A 22,525-nucleotide genomic window follows, 5' to 3' on the forward strand; every position below is an offset into this window, starting at 1 on the left:
TCCAGCGTGCAGGTGGTTATCTGCTTCACCATGAACCTTCATAGTCTGCAGGGGAATCTCTGCTCTGGTGCGTGGAGCACCTCCTCCCTTCACTTCTTCACTGGCCCTGGTGTCTGCAGGGTTGTTCCTTTCACATAGTCTCACTCCTCTCTACCAGCTGCTGTTGCTAAGCAATTTTTACTCTTTCTTAGCTGTGCTATCCCAGCGGCACTACCACCATGACTGATGGGCTCAGCCTTGGCCAGCAGCTGGAACATGACATGGGGGCAGCTTCTGTTATCTTCTCATAGATGCCATCTCTTCAGTCCTTGGCCACATAAATCAAACATGTAAAATGTCATACAGTGTGGTGGTGATATCGCCCCACTGCATTGCATGCTGTGTGCATGACAGCTCCAATCAGGACTGCTACAGTGCCTGCACAAGATGAGAATGAGTCCATGGTGAAAGCAACCCAAGTCCAGAGAATGGCTGTGAGATTCTGGAATCCAAAATGCTTTCCTGGCTGAAAGAGTTTCATTTTGACTTACATTTGAACACCCAAGGACAGATAAAAGGCTATATAGTATTCACTGCAAGGTCTTTCTGATATGTATTTGTATCTTTTGATACCTTAATGTAACTAGTTATGATACCTAGCAGAAGCAGCATGGCTCAGGATACCTAAAGAGCAGCAAGTTGCCCTGAACCACCAGCAGGGTACATGTAACTCAGCTGTCAACAGCTGATACTCAGTTTCGTGTTGAACTTATCTTCATATTGCTGCCCACTCCTGTATGCAAAGCATAGCTCATAATAATTATACTTTGAATTCCAGATGAACCAGATTGGGGTTCCCACTAGATTCTGAGCAGCTGACTTTACCCAAGTGTTTCACGAGTGAGCTGTAGCTTGAGGAGAATAATCACAGCTTCCTCAGCCAACCACAAGTCTTCTTAAGTTTGATGAAGCACTTTCTCTTATCTTTCTCATAATATAACACACTGAATGATTATGACAATAAAAATCATAGAACCATAGTATGTTTTAGGTTGGAAGGGTCATCTAGTTGAACTCTACTACAGCAAGCAACTTTGACTAGATCAGGTTGCTCAGAGGCCTGTCCAGCCTGACCATGAATGTTTCCAGGGATGGGGCAGCTACCACCTCTCTGGGCAATCTGTTCCAATGTTCCTGGAACAACATCCATCATTTAAAAAAAAAAAAAAAGTATTCCTTATCTCTAGTCTAAATTTACCCTCTTTTATTTTAAACCTATTCCTCCTTGACCTGTTCCTCCAGGTCTTACTAAGAAGTCTGTCCCCATCTTTCTTATAAGCTCCCTTGAATTACTGGAAGGCTGCAATAATGTCTCCCTGGAGCCTTCTCTTTTCCAGGTTGAACAAGCCCAACTCTCTCAGCCTGTCTTCACAGGAGAGGTGCTGCAGCCTTCTGACCATCTCCATGGCCATCTTCTGGATTCTGCTTCAATAAGCCCATGTCTTTCTTGTACTGGGTCTACTGAGAGCAGAGGAGGACAATCACCTCCCTCAATCTACTTGTTTTGATGCAGCCCTGGATACTGTTGGCTTTCTTGGCAGCAAAAACACATTGATGGGTCATGTGGACTTTTTCATCCATCAACATCCCCAAGTCCTTCTCCTTGGGGCTGCTCTCAAGCCCTTCATCCTCCAGCCTGTATTGATAACAATGGTTTTCTCAACCCAGGTCCAGAACCTGGCACTTGTACTTTTTGAACTTCATGAGGTTCACATGGGCCCACTTAGTGAGCTTGTCCAAATCCCTCTGAATGACGTCCTGTCCCTTGGGCATATCAACCACACCAGTCAGCTTGGTGTTGCCTGCAAACTTTCTGAGAGTGCACTTGATCCCACTGTCTATGTCATTTATGAAGATATTATATAATACAGACCCTACTAAGTCCCCGAGTGTGAGCGGTGTTTGAGTGGTGGTGGGGCCTAGTCCCTCAGGAGCACAGGCAGCTGCTGTTCCTGTCAGCACCTTCTCTGGGAACAGGGAACAGAAAGATTTGTTGCCTGCTCTGCAGGGAGTTGGAGGTGCTGAAGGGTAGCTTTTCATCTCCTCTTTACAGCACAATCACACTTACTTACCACACCCAAGAGAGAAAGGTCTGCTTCCCCTCCACACCCTGGGATGTCTAAGGTAGACAGTATAGACCAGTCTCAAAAATCTATGCTGGCTGCTCGTCCTGCATCTCAGACCTCGGCATGAAGCAGCTCAGCTGCCCTGGCCCAGGTCTCCCCCAGCAGTTCATAGGACCCACAGAGGGGAAGGGGGTTTTATTTTTATTTTTTGAGTGTTGCATTAATTTAAGATTTGCTCAATCTCTGACATGTCAGGGAGGGAAGAAAGAAAATCTCATCACCTCTTTTCTCCAGTAATGTATCTTAAAGATGAGATGACAGTATGTTTTAATTTTTTAAAAGTTCTCTCAAGCAAAATGAATATTTATTTTGTGCCTGACAGCATCTAATTTCTGAGCCATAAATTCTAGTGTCTGTTATTCATAATGTGTCCTTTGGCTTCTTGACATTGCCCAGAGATGTCTCAGTCCCTGGCAACATGTAATTTATTAGGACTGATTTTTTCAGACCCTGAGAGGCTTCTGGGATGGCACTGGGGTCATCCTCAGGAAGACAAGGCAGGCTGGTTCTCCTTGCTGTGGAAGTAGTGCCCCCATATCACCTCTTAGCACTCCAGCCTCTGAATTTTGTGCTACTATTGGGGGCAGCTGATGAGCTTTTTGCACCCATGTCAAGCTGGGTGTTGCTCAGGCAAGTCATGCAGATACAAAGCAGCTGAACATAAGATGCTTGGCTGGAAGATAGCAGGACAGTCCTGGGCCCAAAAGATTATGATCTTTGTGTCAGCAAGTTCCCTGGCTCATAGTGCATCCTTGCCACCAGCACAGGAAAGAGGGAAAACCAAGAGATTAAGTGCAGACTGGGTGAGAACTCATTAAAACAGCAGTTTCACCTGTATTCCTAGGGCTGACTTGCTGGAGCTTATTTAACAACGTAAGCATATGCAACAGAAAGCTGTCCTGAGGGTCCTGGACTCATTTCAAAAATTGAGATGCTGCAGGGAAATCAATAATTTGTTGGTCTGGCACGCATCATTAAACTGTTATCAATAAAGGATGTGTTTGGGGTGACTCAATGACAAACACTACATTACTTGCTCTTGCTTCTTTAAGTACAGTGCTTCTAAATAAAGAAAACAAAGATTCCTGAATATTCAAAGGAGCAATTCCAATTTAGATCCTGGAGATTCAGTGCCGGTAGTAGGTGTCTTTATCCTGTACAGAGTTTCTGTCTTCCTTTGGAGTATCTGGTACCTCCCAGGATGACCAGTACCAAAGTAGCCTGTTCTGTTCTTTGCTGTTTATACTCAAATATCAGATAGAGGCAGGAATCTGAGCTTGCAAACAAGAGCTTGCAGCTTTATTTCATTTCCTGCTGCCCTGTGACAGTGGTCCTAGCAAGACAGTCTTTGTAACAGGAGGTCTGGAGACACGAGTGTCCAGCTTAACTGCAGCTTCTATTCCCGCATGATTTCTCATTGCACCCAGCACTTCACATCTGCTTTCAGGGAAGTCAAGTGTTGAACACCTGAGGTGAAGCCTGGTGTGACAGACCCCTGCGAGTTCCCACTCCTGGAGCCTGCTCATGCCAGCACAGCAGTGACAATGGCTCAGGACTAAGACCCTGGATTGGTCAAGTGGTCTGTCACTGCACTAACCCAGCTAGATTAAGTCCCCCCCAACCAGAGTGTGGCAGCAGCTCTTCAGAGCCAGAGTCCACTGCACAACTGAGTGCTATCAGCTGGTTTGTGGAGATATCAGCCTTCTGCTTTGCAAATGATCCATGTGAGACAGGTGGAGCACGGTTTGTTACTGGGAAGGAGATCACATAAATAATGTGAAAAGATGAAGCTGCTTTGTTCACTACTTCTGTATCTCCGGCCGCTCCCATACAGAAATCAACTATGATGCATTTGATGCCAGGTGGCAATAATATTTAGATCTCAGAGGAAATGTGTATTTCTTTAAAAGGCAGAGCAGTACTGACACATGAATGCTACCCTGGCTGACAGGTATCTTTGAGCAGCCTTCTGGGTCTGCCAGATCCTGCCTTTCATATATGGTTATTGCTCTGTATAACTGATTGACTACTTTTGCCATTGCACAGCCTTCCAACCAGGTGCCTGGCAGTGACCAGTTATTTCACAAGGCACATAAATCATCTTCTGTCCTGGATGGAATTCAGTATGCCTTAATGGAGCTGGCCATGGGAAAGATTCAATCTACTTCCAGCCTTCGCTTTGGCAGGTTCTTGATGTGTAGCTTGTAACACTGTACCTCAGCAACACTGGAGAAATTATGGCAGTAGTCACATTAACCTTTCCAATCAGCCACACGCTGGTGTCACATTTCTCTGCTAAGAGCCTGGCAGTGGCTTTTGGGACTCACAGACGCCATCTCAAAACAATTAAATACGAAGGAATGTCATTGCTGAAAGACTCATAACAGAGATGGCAGAAATACCCAGGCACCTTCAGAACTGCAAGTCTGTTTATGACCATCGTTTGGCTTCGTTAGCAACACTGCTGTGCCATTGCATGTTAACTGTTATGAATGGCCAGTGCACCTGCTCATTTCCCTGCTTGACTCTGAGCACAAACAGCAGTTACATGGCCTGTGCTGATCACCTACATATCAAAAATGGAAGAGTAACCAGGCAGAGGAAGCAGCAATTGCTCCAGATAACTAAGTTGGTATAATTTTTTATTGAGAAAGAGCAAGAGTATCATCTGATGCCACATCACACAACATTATTAGATGCAGCACCACTACAGCTGCCGTAACTGTCAAGCACATCCCTGACAATGTGGACACCTGTGATTCACGTGTCACCTCCTCCATGAAACTGATGCTTACGCCCAAAGAATATGAAAAGTCAAGCACCCCCAACTGTTGAAGAAAACAAGTCACCAGCCAAGTGTGAGACCCATGGACTTAAAAAAGAGGGGTAGGGAACTGGAGAGAGCAATTGTATTAAACACCCATTGAAGGTTTCAAATTACTGAAAGCTGTCTGGTTCCAGCAGCTGTGTGCTCTCTCTAGGTAAGCAAAGAGCAGTATTGTCTTTGCCACTTTGATCAGCTCTCACAAAGCTGATCTTTGGTCCCAGAGACACAACTGCTGTAGCAATACTGGTGTTTTACAGCATGGGAGCCTCCCCAGGCTGGCACAGCAGAGGAGGCAAACTGCAGGCAGGAGCAGAAAGGTAGCATTTGTGAAGGGAATGGCTGATTTTGCTGGCACAGAGAAGTGACCACCTGGGAGATGGTGTGCCACAGTTACTCCTGACTGGCTGAGGAGAAATGTGAGGTTTTGGCAGAAACCCTAAAAACACTCTGGTACTAAAAAGTGGCAGCAATCTGGCAGGTACACCCTCGTGGATACTGTGTATGACCTGCTCTGGCATCTCTAACAACACCTTCCTGAAACAGGATCCTTGACAGTGCTTGTCAGTCCCCAACATGTACAAAAGCAAACCCTTAAAGTGCAGGTTTCCATGGAGAATGTATTATATTTTCTCCTGGCAACCCTCCCTGGCAACCAGCTATTGTGTTTCCAGAGGGGGCTGCTTTGTCCCTTAGCAAGGAACCTGGGAATGAGGCCCCTTCCACATGCCACCAAGGCCTGGGATCAAGGTGGGCATCTGGGCTGAAAGCTCCTTGGTTCCTCACTACCCAGTGGGCCAGGCAGGGAAGGAGGATGCAAAATATCTCCTCTACCTGGGGGGAGATTACTGTTCCCTGGCATGCAGCCGTTCCCACCACACCTGGAGGACTTTCCTACTCCTTTTTAGAAATGCATCTCTTAGCATTGGTTGCTAAACAGCTAAATATTGCTGAGTCTTTCACATTATAAGGCCACCCACAACTGCCTGTGCTGTCTCACCTCAGCTTGAGCCCTGGGAGCAAGCTCTGGCTGATTTTTCCTGGGACAGCGGAGCGCCTATGCCAAACAGCCAGTTCTGCTATTTTGGAAACTCCTTTATTGAAAACTGTTCTTCTGACTCTACTGTGTCTCAGAGCTCCTCTTCTTTAGATATGTCTCCTCATGCACATCTGAATTTCCTATCAAGGAGAAGCCAGGGCAGTGTAATGTATTTAGCTGACATTGCTTTTACAAGGGGAAAGCATACCTTGGGCAGTAAATTTAAACAACAGAGATGTACAGGCAATGAGCCAGGCAAAAAAATCCCAGTGCTTATCAGTTGTTAATGAGCTAGATTGAGACTCTGCCATTATTCAAAGATAAGAAAACCCTAATGGAAATCACATCTCCTCTGAAACTTTTGTCTGCTGGCGTTAGAGCACACTATTCATCCTTCACTGGAGCAGGCAGCTTGCCTTTAAATGGTCCATTGTCTGGCAGAATTGCTCTCCCTCCCAGTGGCAGCACCGTTCACACATCAATGACTAATACCGGTTCAGACCTATTTTACTGCCAAGTAAAAGTTATCAATGGTGGAAAAAAATAGGAGAAAATAATGTTTGCTCCAAAATGTAAATGATGGCATGCGCAGACAGGAGGCTTACTGTAATTGTTGTCAGTTCTGGTAGGTTATCAGGCGTGATGGGATTTTTCTTTACCTTGAGACAGCAAAGAGATAGCTGATAACATCCCTTTACTTGGACAGACCAGATACGAGTCTCATGGGACTGCAGTGGGATGTTAAAAGTGCCGAGCTGCCTGATGATGGATACCTGTGGAGAGGGGCTTTTTGTCACAGGGAGAATGGTGGCTACACCATGGTGTTGTAACAATCAGCTCTTCCCCCCTCTGGAGTGCGGACCCCTCTGATTCTGTGCCCCACCACGTGTACCTTTCCTGCCTGCCATGGCAGCACCATGCTGGTGCCAAACAGCTGATCCAGCAGCTCAGGCCATCTGCTTTGTCTCTAGTTTCTTATGGCATCAACCACACCAGCTTAATGAAGATGATGAGGGGAATAGCACATCGCTCTTACAAAGAGAGACTGAGGGACTTGGGACGTTTTAGCCTGGAGAAGACTGAGGGGGAATCTTACCAATGCTAATAAATACTTGAGGGGTGGGTGTCAGGAGGATGGGGTCAGGTTTTTCAGTGGTGCCCAGTGATGGGATGAGGGGTAATGGGCATAAATGTGAATATAGGAAGTTCTGCCAACATGAGGAGGGACTTCTTTACAGTGAGGGTGGTACAGCACTGGGACAGGCTGCCCAGAGCAGCTGTGGAGTCTCCTTCTCTGGAGATATTCAAAGCCCACCTGGACGCGTTCTTGTTTGACCTCATCTAGGTGATCCTGTTCTGGCAGGAGTGTTGGACTGGATGATCTCCAGAGGTCCCTTCCAACCCCTACCTTCTGTGATTCTCTGATTCTTGCACAGCAACCAAGCCATAGCACTACGTGCTTGTCTGATGCCCCAGCCCTAACACAAAGAAATTTGCAGGCTGCTTGGGTCTCTGTGGAGCTATTCCCAGTTCTAGCAGGAGAACTGTGGGTTCAACCAGGTAAAATAAAAATAGCTCAGATTCTATGGAACCAGACTTTTTTAAGAGGGTCGAACTGAAATCCCCACACCTCCAAACCCCCAAACCATTTTGAGTCAGTTCAGAGCTTCATTAACTTTTCTGACTTAGCTTTTGTTCCAAGATGATGCAGCCTTTTGGGAAATCTTTCCTTAAAATGTAGCTCTGTTGCTGGGGGGTGGGAGGTGGAGTGTAGGAGAAAAATAATTGTAATAACTCTCATGAAGGAGGAAATCTGTCCTCTTTGAGTTGGATCTTGAAGCTCAATGACCAGTAGGGAACTCGAGAAACTGTCTTTCAACAGTGTACATTACTTTTTCTCCATCTTTTGTAGTCTGTGTAGCATACTGAGAGACTGGCTAGGGCATAAACCAATTCCTGTTGATGGGAGACAAAACACGCTTACCCCTACGCTGCTGGCACTGACCAGCTGCAGCGGTGTGACCAGGTACAGTTACAGAACAGTGGTTTCACTGGCTGCAATTTGTTTCTATGTAACAAATTTGTACAAGGCATTTTTTTCCTTTTCTTTCCGATAAATGATGTGCAGAAAGTGGCATTTCCATTAGATCACCCAGTGCATAAATAAAACAGAGAACATAATTCTCTATGTGACGCAATTACTTCCAAAAGAACTGGAAAGAAACACTACAGCGAACAAATCTGTGGGAATTTATAGGAGGCTAATTGGTTTTATCCTTAGCGACACTGTCAGGGTTACGTCTTGAAATATATGGTTATCTTCAATGCTGTGAGAATGAGCACATTTGAAGTGCCTGAAGATAAGATAAAAATCCTGTTTAAAAGATTATGTCTTGCATTACTGTTCTGCCAGCAGCTGATCTGTCAGCACACTACAGGAGATTTTTTTCATCACAGCTTCTGGGTGTATTTGTGTTCTGTAAGGTAGGAAGCAATCCTTGTATTACATGTTGAACGCGTGACAAACCCCCAACACACCGCGGGTTGCGTGCTACTGCTCACTAATGCAAATTAAGCTACTTGTTATCACCACAGTCTTTAATACCGGAGCTGCGAGCACGTCAGGAGGAATGGAGACGCGGCACATGGAAACGCCTGCACTGCACAAGAGGGCAGTCAGACCAGTGGCTCGCTGCCTTTGCGGCACAGGAGGGAGAAAAAAAATAAAAAGGGGGGGGAAGCGGCTGCGAACCATTTCCTGCCAAGTTTCCCCTGCCCGAAAGTTGTTCTCAAAAAGCAGGAACTCATCCCCCGGCATTCCCTTTCACCTCTTAGGTAGTAACGCCTGGCAGCCGCGCCGCGGGGACGAGTCTCACCTCAAGGGTAGACGGAAAGGAGCCAGGCGCTGAGCGCGCCAGGGGAAGCAACAGAGCTACGGGGGGACCGCAAGCCCCGTCTCACGGCACGACTGCCGGGCACCCGGGAGCCGTCTAAGCCACCGGCGAAGTTAATCCGTGCGGGAATCAGCTTGTGCCGGAGCTCACCTGCCTCTGCGGGACAACCGGCAACAACCCCGGGACAGCAAGCTGCCTGGGCTGCCGTCCGGCCCAGCGCCACCCGCATCCCACTTTTCCTACCGGGAGAGAGAGCGGGACTCCCGGGACGCCGTACGAGCCGCGGCAGAGCCGCCGCCCCGGCACTCATGCGAGCAGGTGCTCCAGCGCAGCACCTGCGGCCCACCCCGGCAGCGGCGGGACACGCCGAGGCAGACACGAGCAGGCAGCGAGGCACTTCAACTGCCCCAGCCGACGGGGCCGGACCCCACCGCCCACCCTGGATCGGATCGGCTCCGCCCGCCCCCGCCCCGCCCCTGGTGGGGATCAGGCCGTTGGGGTCCTGTGCCGGGCCTCTGTCTCGGGGCTGTTCGAGCGGATGCCTGTTGAACCATTAACGGCACAGCTGCTCTCAGGAAAGGGGACTGGGTTCTGAGAGCGTTTTCAACTGACTTTCAGCTGTTGTTTTTCGCCGCTCCGCCCTAGTTTTGCCCTCGGACTGTCTCTCGCTGCCCTCGCTTTCTCATCAGGCAGCCCGCGGGTGACTAAGTACGGTGGCCGGCAGCGGGGAAAGGGACCGGTATGGCGGCGGCGGTGGCGGCGGTGGGCCGGGCGTGTGCCTATGGCGCTTTTCGAGCGGCGTGGCGAGGTGATGGCGGAGCGCGCGGTACCGGGGTGGCGCCGCGGGCAGGGGAGGTGTCATCGCTCCCGGGCCGGGCTGCGGGCCGGCCGCCACGGGAGGCCCGTAACGGCGGGGGTTACGTGAGCAGCGCCGCCGGGGCACGGCGGGAGATCGCGGGTGTTTCCGCGCGCCGGAGGCGGCGGGTCTCGGTGCGATCGCGCGGCGTGCGTTACAGGCCCCTGCGCTGGTTCTCCCTCGGTGGCGTTAGTGCTGCTGAGGGGGAAAGACCCGCTTCGCTGTTTGCGGGACTGGGCTCCGGCTGCGAGGCTTCCAGGTTGTCACCGCGGCGCGGTATTGCCACGGGACAGAGTCACAGAGTGGGTCAGGCTGAAAGGGGCCTCTCGAGGCCGTCTAGTCCCGCCCCCTGCAGTGACAGGGACATCTGCAGGTCGCTCAGAGCCCCACCAAGCCTGACCTTCAGTATCTTCACTACCTCTCTGGGCAACCTCTTCCAGTGATCCACCACCCGCATATTGAAGAACTTTCTCCTAATATCCAACCTGAATCTCCCCTTTTCTACTTTAAAAACATTATCCCTCGTCCTACTGCTACACGCCCTCATGAACAGTTCTTCCCCAGATTTTCTGTAGGCACCTTTCAGATATCGTAAGGACGCTATAAGGTCTCCGTGGAGCCTTCTCTTCTCCAGGCTAACTCAACTCTCTCAGCCTATCTTCATAGGAGAGGTGTTCCAGCCCTCTGATCATTTTTGTGGTTCTCATCTATACACTGCCCAACGGGTCTGTTGTCCTTGTGTGGATGACACAGTATTCCAGATGAGGTCTCACTAGAGCAGAGTAGAGGAGCAGAATCACCTCTCTCAATGTGCTGGCCATACAGCCCAGGATGTTGTTGGCGTTCTGGGCTGCAGACCGTAGAGTCATAGAATGATCTGGGTTGGAAGACACCCCAAGGATCACAGAGTTCTAACCCCCCTGGCACAGGCAGGGACACCAATCTCCAGGCTCGGATCTATACAAGGTTGCCCAGGGCCCCATCCAATCTGGCTTTGAACATCTCCAGGGATGGAGCATCCATTGCCTCTTTGAGCAGCCCATTCCAGCACCTTACCACTCTCTCTGTAAAGGACTTCCCCCTAATATCTATTTTAAGCCTTCTCTCCTTTAGCTTTAATCCATTCCCCCTTGTCCTGCCATTGTCTGCCCTTTTTAAAAGTTGATTCCCCTCCTGTTTGTATTTTCCTTTCAGGTGCTGGAAGGCTGCAATGAGGTCCCCCCGCAGCTTTCTCTTCTCTAGCCTGAACAAGCCCAGTTCCCCCAGCCTCTCTTCATAGGGGAGGTGCTCCAGCCTTCTAATCATCTGTGTGGCCCTCCTCTGGATGGTCTCCAACAGTTGCACATCTATGCACATTGGGGGCTCATGTCCAAACCCCTATTAGACAGGTCATGATTAATTCGAATTAATCACTACACACGGCGAAGCAGGAGCCGCTCTTTATGGGAATGGATCAGAACATAGCACAGTTGCATACGTTCCCTTGGCTGTGCAGTCATTCCAAATCCTGCAAGAGCTAGATAGGAATTTCATTGTACATCTAAACAATGCTAATGGGACTTCCTAAACAAATGTTGTTTGTGTTTTTAAAAGCCTGTATTTTTCTAGGTAGTGTGAATCTAGTTGCCCTTGCATGTGATGTTCTTCTCAATACCTCGAGAAGTAACTAGCTTTACTCTTCGGTGTCATCAGTGCACAAGGTTGCTGTTGTGACTGCTTGGCCCTCCCCATATTTATTTCTTCCCATGCAATGAACATACTTCAAATCATACACGGGCTTTAGGCCTGCAGATCTCATGCCATCCTTACAGGGTTTGGAGCAGACAGGTTGCCTTTGTAAACCTATTGTCCCGTCAGAGTAACTTGGGCAGTAACAGACACCTTAAGGTAACGAGAGTGAGGTGATTTGCTTATTCAAATACATTCTTCCTATTTTTTTCTCCCTTTCTCCTCTTAGGTCTTCCTGGAAATTTTCGGTTGATAGGATTCTAAGTTTATTTTCTAGACTTCTCAGATTCTTCAGTTTCTCTCACTTTTCAAAACTCAAATGTATTATTTTCTCAGTAGACATTAAAGTATACTTAGGAGGAAGGGACAACATGTATTTTTTCCACTGGGTATCAGAGTTGGCTTTGGATCTGGCCTTCAAAAATTGTGGTTACAAAATTGGGAAAATTGGTTTTTTGATAGATAATAAATAATACTATATAACAGAAAGCTTCTGCTGGGTGGCGTTTTCTGAATTATGTAGTTAATTTTGATACAGGCTTTTTTTTCCCTGCACACTTCTCATAAGAGAACATCAAAGTCTTTTCATTATGCAGCATTTTTAAGTAGTGGATACTCTGAGGTTTTCACAGTAACTTGAAGCAGCAGAATAAGTGTAGTTACTGCAGTGCTGTGGGTACATTAGCCTTTTGTACTGCTGAGTACCCACAACTTGCAACTTTGCTGCCTGCTTTTCAGCTGCTGTCACCTTTCACCCATAGAGCCTTTGGGGTAGATTTTTCCTATTGTTCTCAAGCTATTGTCCTTGTGTTATGGCCTTCCAGCTGCTAATCCCAGTAGTGTGGTGGGATCTTCTGGGTGGCAGCTGGTAGGGGCAGGAAAAAATTATCCCCTTTGCTTTCCTCTCCTTTTTTGATTCATTACAGCATGTGCTGTGATGTGGCGTCATACTGCCTAACAGCCTGCACATATCCAGTGAGGAGTCTGCAAAGGTCCTGATGAAAAGTATATACATACTATGGGTAATTCTTACAGGGTGAAATAATGGCCAGCAGGTCCAGGGAAGTGATTGTGCCCCTGTACTCGGCATTGGTGAGGCTGCACCTCAAGTACTGTGTTCAGATTTGGGCCCCTAACCATAAGAAGGACATTGAGGCCCTGGAGCGAGTCCAGAGAAGGGCAACCAGGCTGGTGAAGGGGCTGGAGAGCAAACTTTATGAGGAGCGGCTGAGGGAACTGGGGTTGTTCAGCCTGGAGAAGAGGAGGCTGAGGGGAGACCCTATCACCACCTACAACTACCTGAAAGGAGGTTGTAGAGAGGTGGGGGTTGGTCTCTTCGACCAAGCTACAGGTGATAGGATGAGGGGAAATGGCCTTAAGCTGTGCCAGGGCAGGTTCAGATTAGACACGAGGAGAAAATCTTCACCAAAAAGGTTACCGGGCACAGGCACAGGCTGCCCAGGGAGGGGGCTGAGTCACCGACCCTGGGTGTATTTAAAAGATGGGTAGATGAGGTGCTCGGGGATATGGGTTAGTAGAGGACGGGTACGGTTGGACTCGATGATCTCACAGGTCTTTTCCAACCTAGTGATCCTGCAGCACTGGAGGCTGCCTTGGGAGATGTATGATGTCTTTCTGTCTCCCTTTGTTTTCATTTTTCATCCAAAGTGACCCCCATCTTTAAGAGTCATTGGGGTGCATCAGCTATGCACCCTGCAAATAAACCATGGTGAACCTGTCTCAGAATAATCCTTTACACAGTCTGGGTGGTTTGTATGCACTTAGGTTCTAAGCCAAAGTTCTAATGAATTATATTGTTAATGCCTAGTGCACCTGGAAGCTGGCCATGGTTTTGCTTTCAGCAGAGGATATCCCTTCATTTTGTCCTTCAGAGGCAAAATAAACTGCAGTTAAAGCCTGAGCATTCAGGGAGGTTTGAAGAGGAAAACATTTTCAGTGTCTAATCACAGAGTATATACTAAAAAAATTATAGTATTTTTTGCAAGTCAAAAGAGGAAAAGTAACAGGCTATAACTGCTACTAAATAATTTATTGTAATGTGTTTTTTTGATTACCTTTGTGTTCCATGCTTAGTCCAGGTAGATAGTGACCCCTTCTCTGTGCTGTGATTTTAAATGTGTGGGTTTTAGCTTTGGAAATTAAGTTCTTCACAACCAAATTTTTCCAAGGTATCTGGAGGTTGGTTTTTGTTTTGTTTTGTTTTAAAACAGTATCAGCGCAAAGATTTCATTACTACAGGGGCACTCATGAGATGATATGAAAAAATAGTAATGATTCTGAATGTTCCCTGGTGCAGTTGTTTGTATGAATATATTATTTCTGTGCATAACACTTTCATTTGAATAAAAAGCAGTGAGCAAAAAAATTAAACAGAAAAGAAAGGCAGACACCCCACCCCCCCCCCCCACTTCATTGCCCATCAGAGGCCAAGTTAATAGTGCCTGGTGTCTCCAGAACTGCTGTTTGGAATTGGATCAGAACATCTCTGGTTTCTTGCCTGTAAACCTTTTGAGAATGCTGTGATTATTTCAGTCTGGAGCCTCCCCTGTGTATGTCTGGAACTATACTGGGGCAAATTTTCCAAAGTTCTAATTGTAACCTGGCAATAAGCATCTTGATAGCTCTTTTAAAATGTTTTGTGTTTGGTTTGGGTTTTCTTTCCCCACAGTAATCAACTGTAATCAACTTCATACAGTGTTTCTTTCTCTCAGAAAAAGTCCAGAGTGGTACACTTTTCATGGAATCATATTGGTTGGAAGGGACCTGTCGGATCATCAAGTCCAGCCATACATTTTCTGTACTTAATTCAGAAGAAGGGATTATGAAGTTGTTGACAGTTGTTTAAAAACAAATTAGTGCTCAAGCTGAATGCTGCATTCACTAGTAAACACAGGGATGTTCAGCGTGGTCCCCCTCTTTCAGAGTGTTTGTTAGGTTATGCAGAAAGTAAATGGTAAATGGTGACAGATGCTGCATAAGTCTCCTGCATGTGGCATGTTAAACCAGTAGGTAAATGCCATGAAGTTAGGGAAGCTCTAGTGAAATGGGTACAGTAAAGTAGAGTAGGCTTGGGTATTGACTAGAGTGAGTGTTAGAAAGCTGGTGGTTAAAGTTCCCGGAAATGAGACTGTTAACCTGTTAGGTTTGCTTTTCCACCTGTCTTTGAGTTTCATTCTTCTGTTGCATCTCACGAGAAGAATGAAATGATTTTGCAGTGGCTTTGCTAAGTGAATTGTTAGTCCTGAACATATGTATATTTATACTTGTATAAATTTTTCTATTTAGTCAGCAAAAGACAACAATTAAAAGTTTTAATTTGATGTTTATAGCAGGGAAGTATCACAGAAGACTGATTTTTCTGTTAGTGCAGAGCATGTTATAAATACAGTAAGCATGCATTTTCTTCTGCTTTGTTGACACGTCTTTTGCTGGCGGCAAGACATCAGTCCACTGCTCATGACCTGTCTTGCTTTTACAAATGATTCCGTTTTTAATAGCTTATTGTAAGAAACATTTTAGACTTCAAAATAAAAATCCCATCGCAGAAGTTTGGAGCGTGTATATGGAACTGTACATACTTAGATGTCAGAATGCTGTTTTCTTGAGATGTGACATTTCATACTGTTTTACATTCTGTAAATATGTTTATTCTTTGTTCTACTTCCAACACGTCTATTCCCTCAGTAGCAGTATACGTGCAGAAGTGTGTGGGTATACTTTATTAAATACCAGCACTCGGTGTTTCAGACTTTGGGAATCATGTAGGTTTATTGTTTGTTCTTTGTTGTTTTGGGTTGGGTTGTAGGGGTTTTTTGGCCATGTCTTCCTCCTTCTCTTTTTGATCTCCTCTGCAATTCAAAGACCAAAACAGTCTTATGTCCCACTCTCCAGACTACGGTCAGCACAGACCCTGGACATTCCTAGACGTACAATTTTGATTGCCAGTTCAGAACTGGTATTCTGTCTTTACCAGTCTTAAAAATATAAATTGCTCTCACTTTAAAAAAGCTTGAAACCTTATGGAAAATAGGAGATTTGTCACCAGTTTCAGTGGAGCCAGGATCTTACCGTGGGCTTTTAACAACTTCTGCTATGAATTGTTGGATAGTGTAGTGGGGTTTTTTTAATAACTTTGGATCACCAGACTTTTTGAGATCAATTGAAGGTCTTCTGACCTTTTTCTATCATACCAATATTTATTTAGCTTCTTTTTTTGACATTGTACTTTTTCTCCTCTTCTGTGCCCCAGCCATTCTGTCAGGATTTTATTTCTGCAGCAGTTACTCATTTGCTTCCACTGTCTCTTCATTCTTCTTACTGTTGTCATTCTGTCCTGAGTTTATTGCCTCTGCATAGACTTTTTTCAGATTTTCATCATCATTTCAGAGGGATTATTAGAGTGTATTTAGAGTGTGGAACTTTTTTTTAGGTCATGAAAGTAGGAGTAAAACAACTAACCAAAAGCAAATTGCATTGCAAATGTTTTAAATAATAGAGTAAACTCTAATACTCTTATATTTTGTCTTCTGAATGAACGCATTGTTTTATAGACAGAGAATTTAGAATATGCTTTGGTATTATGAACTGGGAGAGAAACCAACACCTCCTCTGCTAGAAGTGCATATGACCAATTCAAACAAAGCAATAACTTTCTCACTGCAGTGTTTTAATGTACCTTTGAGCCTGGCTCGGGGCAATTAGCACTGTTACTGGTGTTCTCAATGTTAACCTGTTATTCATCTTATTTTAGCTAATAAAGTGTTGCTCCAGTAGATAACTCAAAGTGAATAAGTGAAACACACAGGATATAAGAGAAGCACACCAAAGTGGCAAGGCAGGGAAGCTAAATTAATTCTTTGCATCATTATTCTCTGGAAAAAGAAACAGGAAATTTCCATATGGTGCCCGCTGGTGGTAATGGAGGGAAGAGCAGCTATTCCTGAAATTAAAGTAACTGTGAAAGAGGTTACAGGACAAACCTATGGGATGATCATTAGCAGGATCAGAAGCTATTTGCAACATAATTCTGAGAGAACTTCAGGCTGAAAAAGATATATTACTAGTAAGGGTGTGTAGCCTCCCTAAAAAGGTACCTCAAGAGTGGCAGATGGTAAATGCGGCACCAATCTTCTAAAAAAGCTTGATAAAAAATGTTGATAAAAAGACTGTGCATGCCTTTAGTAATGCAAAACTCAGCCTTACAAATCTACTGGAGCTTGGGTGTGTTGGTTGGTTTTTCTGAGAATATCGGTAGGAGACTGCTGGAGAGACTGCCTACCACTGGCCTGGACAGGTTCACTCTCTGCTGGGTTAAAAACTGGCTGGATGGCTGAGCCTGAAGAGTTGTGGTAAATGGAGCTAAATCCAGCTGGAGGCCGGTCACAAGTGGTGTTCCCCAGGGCTCAGTCCTGGGTCCCGTCCTGTTCAATATCTTTATCAATGACCTGGATGAAGGGATTGAATACTCCCTCAGTAAGTTTACAGATGACACTAAGCTGGGAGAAAGTGTTAATCTGCCTGAAGGTAGGGAGGCTCTTCAGAGGGATCGGACAGGGTGGATTGATGGTTTGAGACCAATGGATGAGTGAGGTTCAACAAAGCCAAGCACACAGTCCTAAACTTGGGAAATAACATCCCTGTGCAGTGCTGCAGGCTTGGGGAAGAGTGGATAGAAAGCTACCTGGTAGGAGGTTGTAGAGAGGTGGGTGGCCAAGTGACAGGTGACAGGATGAGGGGGAATGCCTCAAGCTGTGCCAGGGAAGGTTCAGATTAGACATGAGGAAAAAGTTCTTCACTGAAAGGGCTATCAGGCACTGGCAAAGGCTGCCCAGGGAGGGGGTTGAGTCACTGACCCTGGATGTATTTAAAAGACAGTTAGATGAGGGGCTCAGGGATATGGGTTAGTAGAGGACGGGTACGATTGAACTCGATGATCTCGAAAGTCTTTTCCAACCTAGTGATTCTGTGATTCTGTGGTAATACTGATATAGTTAATGCACTGCATACTTGACTTCCAAATAGCTTTTAGCAGAGTCCCTCACCACAGACTGTTAAGAAGTTCAGAAGATGTGGCATATGAGTGTAGGATATGGTGTGTTTAGATAATTTGCTGAAAGGTAGTTTGTTGGATCCTTTTTTTTCAGGGGGAGATCACCAATGCAGTTCCATAAACATGCTGTTGATGTTCATGAAGTCACTGGAAGAGAGGTTGAGCAGACAGTTAATTAATGTTTGTGATGGTACTGAGTTTTTTGAAGAAAATAAGACTCAAGAGTGACTTAAGATTGAGCGAGTGGGCGATAAAATGGCAAATGAATTACAGTGTGGATAAAGTGATGAAGTTCTAAATCCCTTCATATCCAAAAGACTAACTCACAACTGACAAGACTGACACAAGGGGAGAAGGGTCACCAGAAATACCATAGAAATACCACAGAATAGCTGAGTAAGCTGGGTCTCCTCAAAAAGGTTCTCTGGGGAGGTATAAAGAGAACTCAGATAGCTCACATGTGGATTCGATTGGACCTTCTCTTCCAATGTGACAACTGGCCATGGAGGTAATAGAAGACAGGCTGAAATACAGTGTTGATGTGAGTAGTAGGTATGTACACAAGGAGAGTCGTGGATACAAGATGATTGTACCAAAATCGCCTGTAGTGAAATCATAAAATAAAAAATTGCAAAGAAGGACAATATTGTACATATTTGCTCACTTTTTACTGTAACCCACACAGCTGTTTATAGTATGTACTGGAGGTGGAATACTGAGCTACTTGGGATAGTAGCCCAGACCAATGCATTTGCTCATAAATGTCCAGATTTCTTTTTCTTCTTCTCCTCATTTTTCTCAAGAAAGTGTTAGAAAAACAAGGAGTTATTAAGTCTTTACATTATAGAATCATACAATGTGTAAGATTGGAAGGGACCTTTAGAGGTCCAACCCCCCAGTTCTTACTCAGCTTCCTTATAGGCACCTTTTAGGTATTGGAAGGCTGCTATAAGGTCCCCCCAGAGACTTCTGTTCTTCAAGCTGAACAAGCTTGTTCAAGGAAATAATCACTAGATGTACTCATGTATGAAAAGATTATTAACAAACCAACAGGAAGGTTGTGAAGTGGGGAATAATGTGCCACGTCAAGTCATGTTTGAGGAACAACAAAATTTGTAAGCACGTGAAGAAGATGGCATTAGATTTTGCAAGTTATTTTGAAGCTATTTACAGGGTAGGTAATTAAAGCAAGGGAAACTATACATCTAAATTAGCTGTAGATACATCATGTTATTTTTAAAAGTACAACTTCTTTAACTGGATGCTATTCAGTAAAATAGATTAGTGCATGTATTTTTTGTGAAACTTGCTTTCAGGTAAACTGCTAATTTACTTCTGTAGACTAACAGTTTGCCATTAAATGTATATTAAAAACACAGTACAGTTAAAAAATTCTGTGAGTTTATGGACTTCATGTGTCTATGTAATTCATATTATACATCTCTCATACTATGACTCAGCAATATGTTTTGTGTTCTCTGTGATTCAATTAAGAATCTTCTGTTCCTATTTTTTGCTGGTTTTGTTTCTAGGCTGCTTTTGATTTTGGATTTATTGATTGTGTAAGTTAGAAAAATACAGATTTTTTACTTCTGGAGAACCACCTCTCCATGTTGGTCAATAAATTAAAGTATATCTTCCTTTCATTGTTGTAGGTAAGTGCCTGAGCACTTATAACATGCTCCCATTGGCTAATAAGTTAGCAACCTTTCTGGATTAGCTAAACCACCTGGCAGAAAATGCACCATCATCTGTGCTATATGGAAGTAATCCGTTCCAGAGATCACAGAATAGTTAAGGCTGGAAACCTCTGGAGATTGTCTAGTTCACCTTCCCTGCTCAGAGCAGAGTCAACTAGAGTAGGTTGCCCTGGACAATGTTCAGTTGAGAGTTTAAAAAACAAGTTTTCTCATGTTCATGTGGAATTTTGTGATTTTAAATTTATGTCCATTATCTCTATCACTGGGCACCAACAAGAAGAGCCCAGATCGATGTTCTTTATACCCTTTTTTCAGATATTTATAAGCATAGGTAAGATCTGTCCCGAGCCTGCTGTTCTCCAGGCTAGACAATCCCAGCTCTCTCTCAGGCTCTGAAGATCTGAAGTTGGGAAGGACCCGGAAGTATCACAGAGTCCACCCCCTGCTCTTCACTAAATCACCCCTATAATTGAGAGTGGTCATCCATACATGCTTTGAACTGTGACAGACTTGGTGCCATGTCTACTTCTATGTTCAGTGGCCAACTACCCAACATTATTGTGCATCTTGCTGCTAGGACAATGTTTCTGAGGGTGCATTCACACTCTTTTATCACAATATGTTATAAGCCTCCTAGCCTTCTTTGTGGTCTTTTCTATTGCAATATTTCCCCACCTTGCTGCAGCTTGCTTTGTAGTTCAAGACAGAAGCTTCAAGTTTGATTCCCTTTAGAAACTAAGCTGTATGAATAAATATTACTGTTTTTTCTTCTGATGCAGAAAATGATGTTTTAAAAGTAGAAGATGTCCTATATGTAAACACCTTTCTATCTTCGTTCTCAGGCTTTGCTTCTGTGCCAGTGAAAGGGAGTTACTGTTCGTATTCTAGCCTGTCATGGGCTTTCCAGACACGGTGTTCCATCTCTACCCCCTGGGATGTGACAGTCGAGCAACGCAGACAAAGCAGTTTCTTCAATACATGTAAGTCTGGGGTTATTAATATCTGTAGTAAACAGGAGGAAGAAAGAAAACTTTGCTTTGGAGAGATAATAATGAAAATCTATGTATAGTAATTTTTTTTATCTACTGTAGTTACATATCTCCTGAGATTATAGCTGCAACTACAGCTGTTGAAAAAATTATTTTTGAGCCACAGGCTCGGTCTTCAAGCTATTCTGTCTCAAAAATAAAATAACTAAAATGCAGTAATTTGTTAAACAAGAATTGTTGGTAATGTCCTGGTAACTGTCTGGCCAGCTGCAGTTTTTTTCCTCCAGTCCTGACAGGAATTACACACACACTTAACATAATTCAGAAACGATGACTGTTTAATTTCATGCTTGGGACTGGGAACTGAGATAGCTGAGGGGCCACTACACCATTTTGCAGCTCCTTCTCCTATGCCGGAGTGGGAGGAACAGTAAGAACATAATCTCAAATGGGGTTGAAGCAGCCATGCTGCCTGTTCATCTTATCCAGTAAATTTTGACCACTGACTGATTTCAGACAACTGAGGGTGGAGAGGCCTCAAGAGACCTGCAGAAGGCTGCAGTGCAAACCAGAGGCTCTGCGTGGTAAAGGTTTTCTAAGGGTGCCAGCTGCAGGAGAAAGTAATTTAGACCTTTTTCTTAGGCATTGAAGCAGTCACAAGATAAAATATGTAAGATGCTAAGCACTGTTGTCATTTTGTTTATCTTAAATTTGAAGTATAGCACTGCAAGTGATTGCAGTGTGATTACTATTTGTAGTTTAGGTGTTTCCTTAATCATGCTTATGTTCATATTCACAAAGTCTACATGAGGCCTGTTTTACCAGGAATGTTGCCATCTCTGTTGTTACATGACTGAATTAAAAATGTTGCTTGTGATGGCATCGCCATTGTTTGAATTAATAACATTTTAAACAAGTTATATGTAGGCAAACTTAATTAGATGTAGCAATTTGGAAGAATTTAAATGTACCTTCTTCATGTATTCAGCAGAGACAGTAGCCATCAGATTTGGAAAACTGAAGGTTTTATAGTTCAAAGTATACACAGTTTTTCTTACAGAAGTCAAAAATGAAGTGTTCAAAACTCAAATGAAGTAGATATTAGTAGTATAAATCACTCATATCCTCTAGCAGTGCAGTTGCTTCAGAAGTGGTAACATTAAAAATGCAGATATGACCATTTTATGTGAAACAATTCCCCAGTGAAATGTCAGCCAAATGACAGTCCTTTGTGACAGGGAAAAGTGACTGTACTTTTCTATCTCATTAGTGAAGGTTTACTTCTCTTCCATGACACTCAGAAAAAATACTAACATGCTTTTGTTAGTAGGGTCGTCCGTACCTTCAGCCTATCTATTAAAACCAGTTTAACTCACCTAAGTAGAAGGAATTCATTTGAATTGGAGGAATTGCAGTTTTCCTAGGCAGTCTGACCCTTACTCAGCTGTCTCTTGCAACTCTGAACAGAAACGTACACGGGGGTTTGTTCCTGACCAGCGACCAGTGAGTTTGCAATTAAGTGATTATTATACCAGGCTTAGCTTCTGTCCCTCCCTCCTTTCCCATTTTCACCGTCCCTACTGTGGGAGACAGTTCATTTTCTATTTTCTTAACAATTTCCCATACTTATTTAGAGATGTAGAAGGGTCTGGGTTGTTTTCAGATCATGTCTAAAAAAATAGCTTCTTCTGAAGTCTTGCATCCTCTTTCAGTGTGTCTCAGTACACATGGTATTTGCAGATAATATCTGCACGACCGCTCTCCCAAGTCCTTCTCCACAGAGATGTTTCCCAGCAGATCAGCACCTAACATGTACTGCTCCATAGGTTCAGAACCCTACACTTGCCCTTGTTGAATTTAATTTTGTTCCTCTTCACCCAATTCTTTAGGCTGTTCAGGTCTTGCTGAATGGCTGCACAGCCTTCTGGTGTATCAGCCACTCCTCAGCATAGTGTCATCAGCCACTTTGCTGAGGTCCCCGCATATAGGTCATTGATGAATATGTTGAATAAAACCAGACCCAGGATTGACCCCTGGGGCACAGGACTGGCTACAGGCCTTCAACTAGACTGTGCTGCTTACCACAACACTCTGAGCCCTGGCATTCAGCCAGTTTTCAGTCCATCTCCTTGTCCACACATCCGCAGAATTCACAGAATCACAGAATTGTAGGGGCTGGAAGGCACCTCCTCCAGAGATCATCGAGTACAACCCCCATGCCAAAGCATGTTCCCTAGGACAGGTCACACAGATTGGCGTC

The 22,525-nt window shown here is 44.8% G+C and overlaps 1 protein-coding gene across 1 annotated transcript in view; it reads left to right on the plus strand.

Moving 5' to 3' along the window:
- Positions 1 to 9,651: 9,651 nt before the first annotated feature.
- The window catches only part of MRPS5 (mitochondrial ribosomal protein S5), a 49,718-nt gene continuing 36,844 nt past the window's right edge, over positions 9,652 to 22,525 (plus strand). Inside the window, exons 1-2 of the mRNA XM_084262272.1 lie at positions 9,652 to 9,730; positions 20,119 to 20,256. Coding sequence (XP_084118398.1) covers positions 9,664 to 9,730; positions 20,119 to 20,256 — 205 coding nt within the window. The 5' untranslated portion in view covers positions 9,652 to 9,663. The remainder of the gene's footprint in view (positions 9,731 to 20,118; positions 20,257 to 22,525) is intronic.

This window comes from Gallinula chloropus (genome assembly GCF_964237585.1).
Source record: "Gallinula chloropus genome assembly, chromosome: 3".
Lineage (NCBI taxonomy): Eukaryota > Metazoa > Chordata > Aves > Gruiformes > Rallidae > Gallinula > Gallinula chloropus.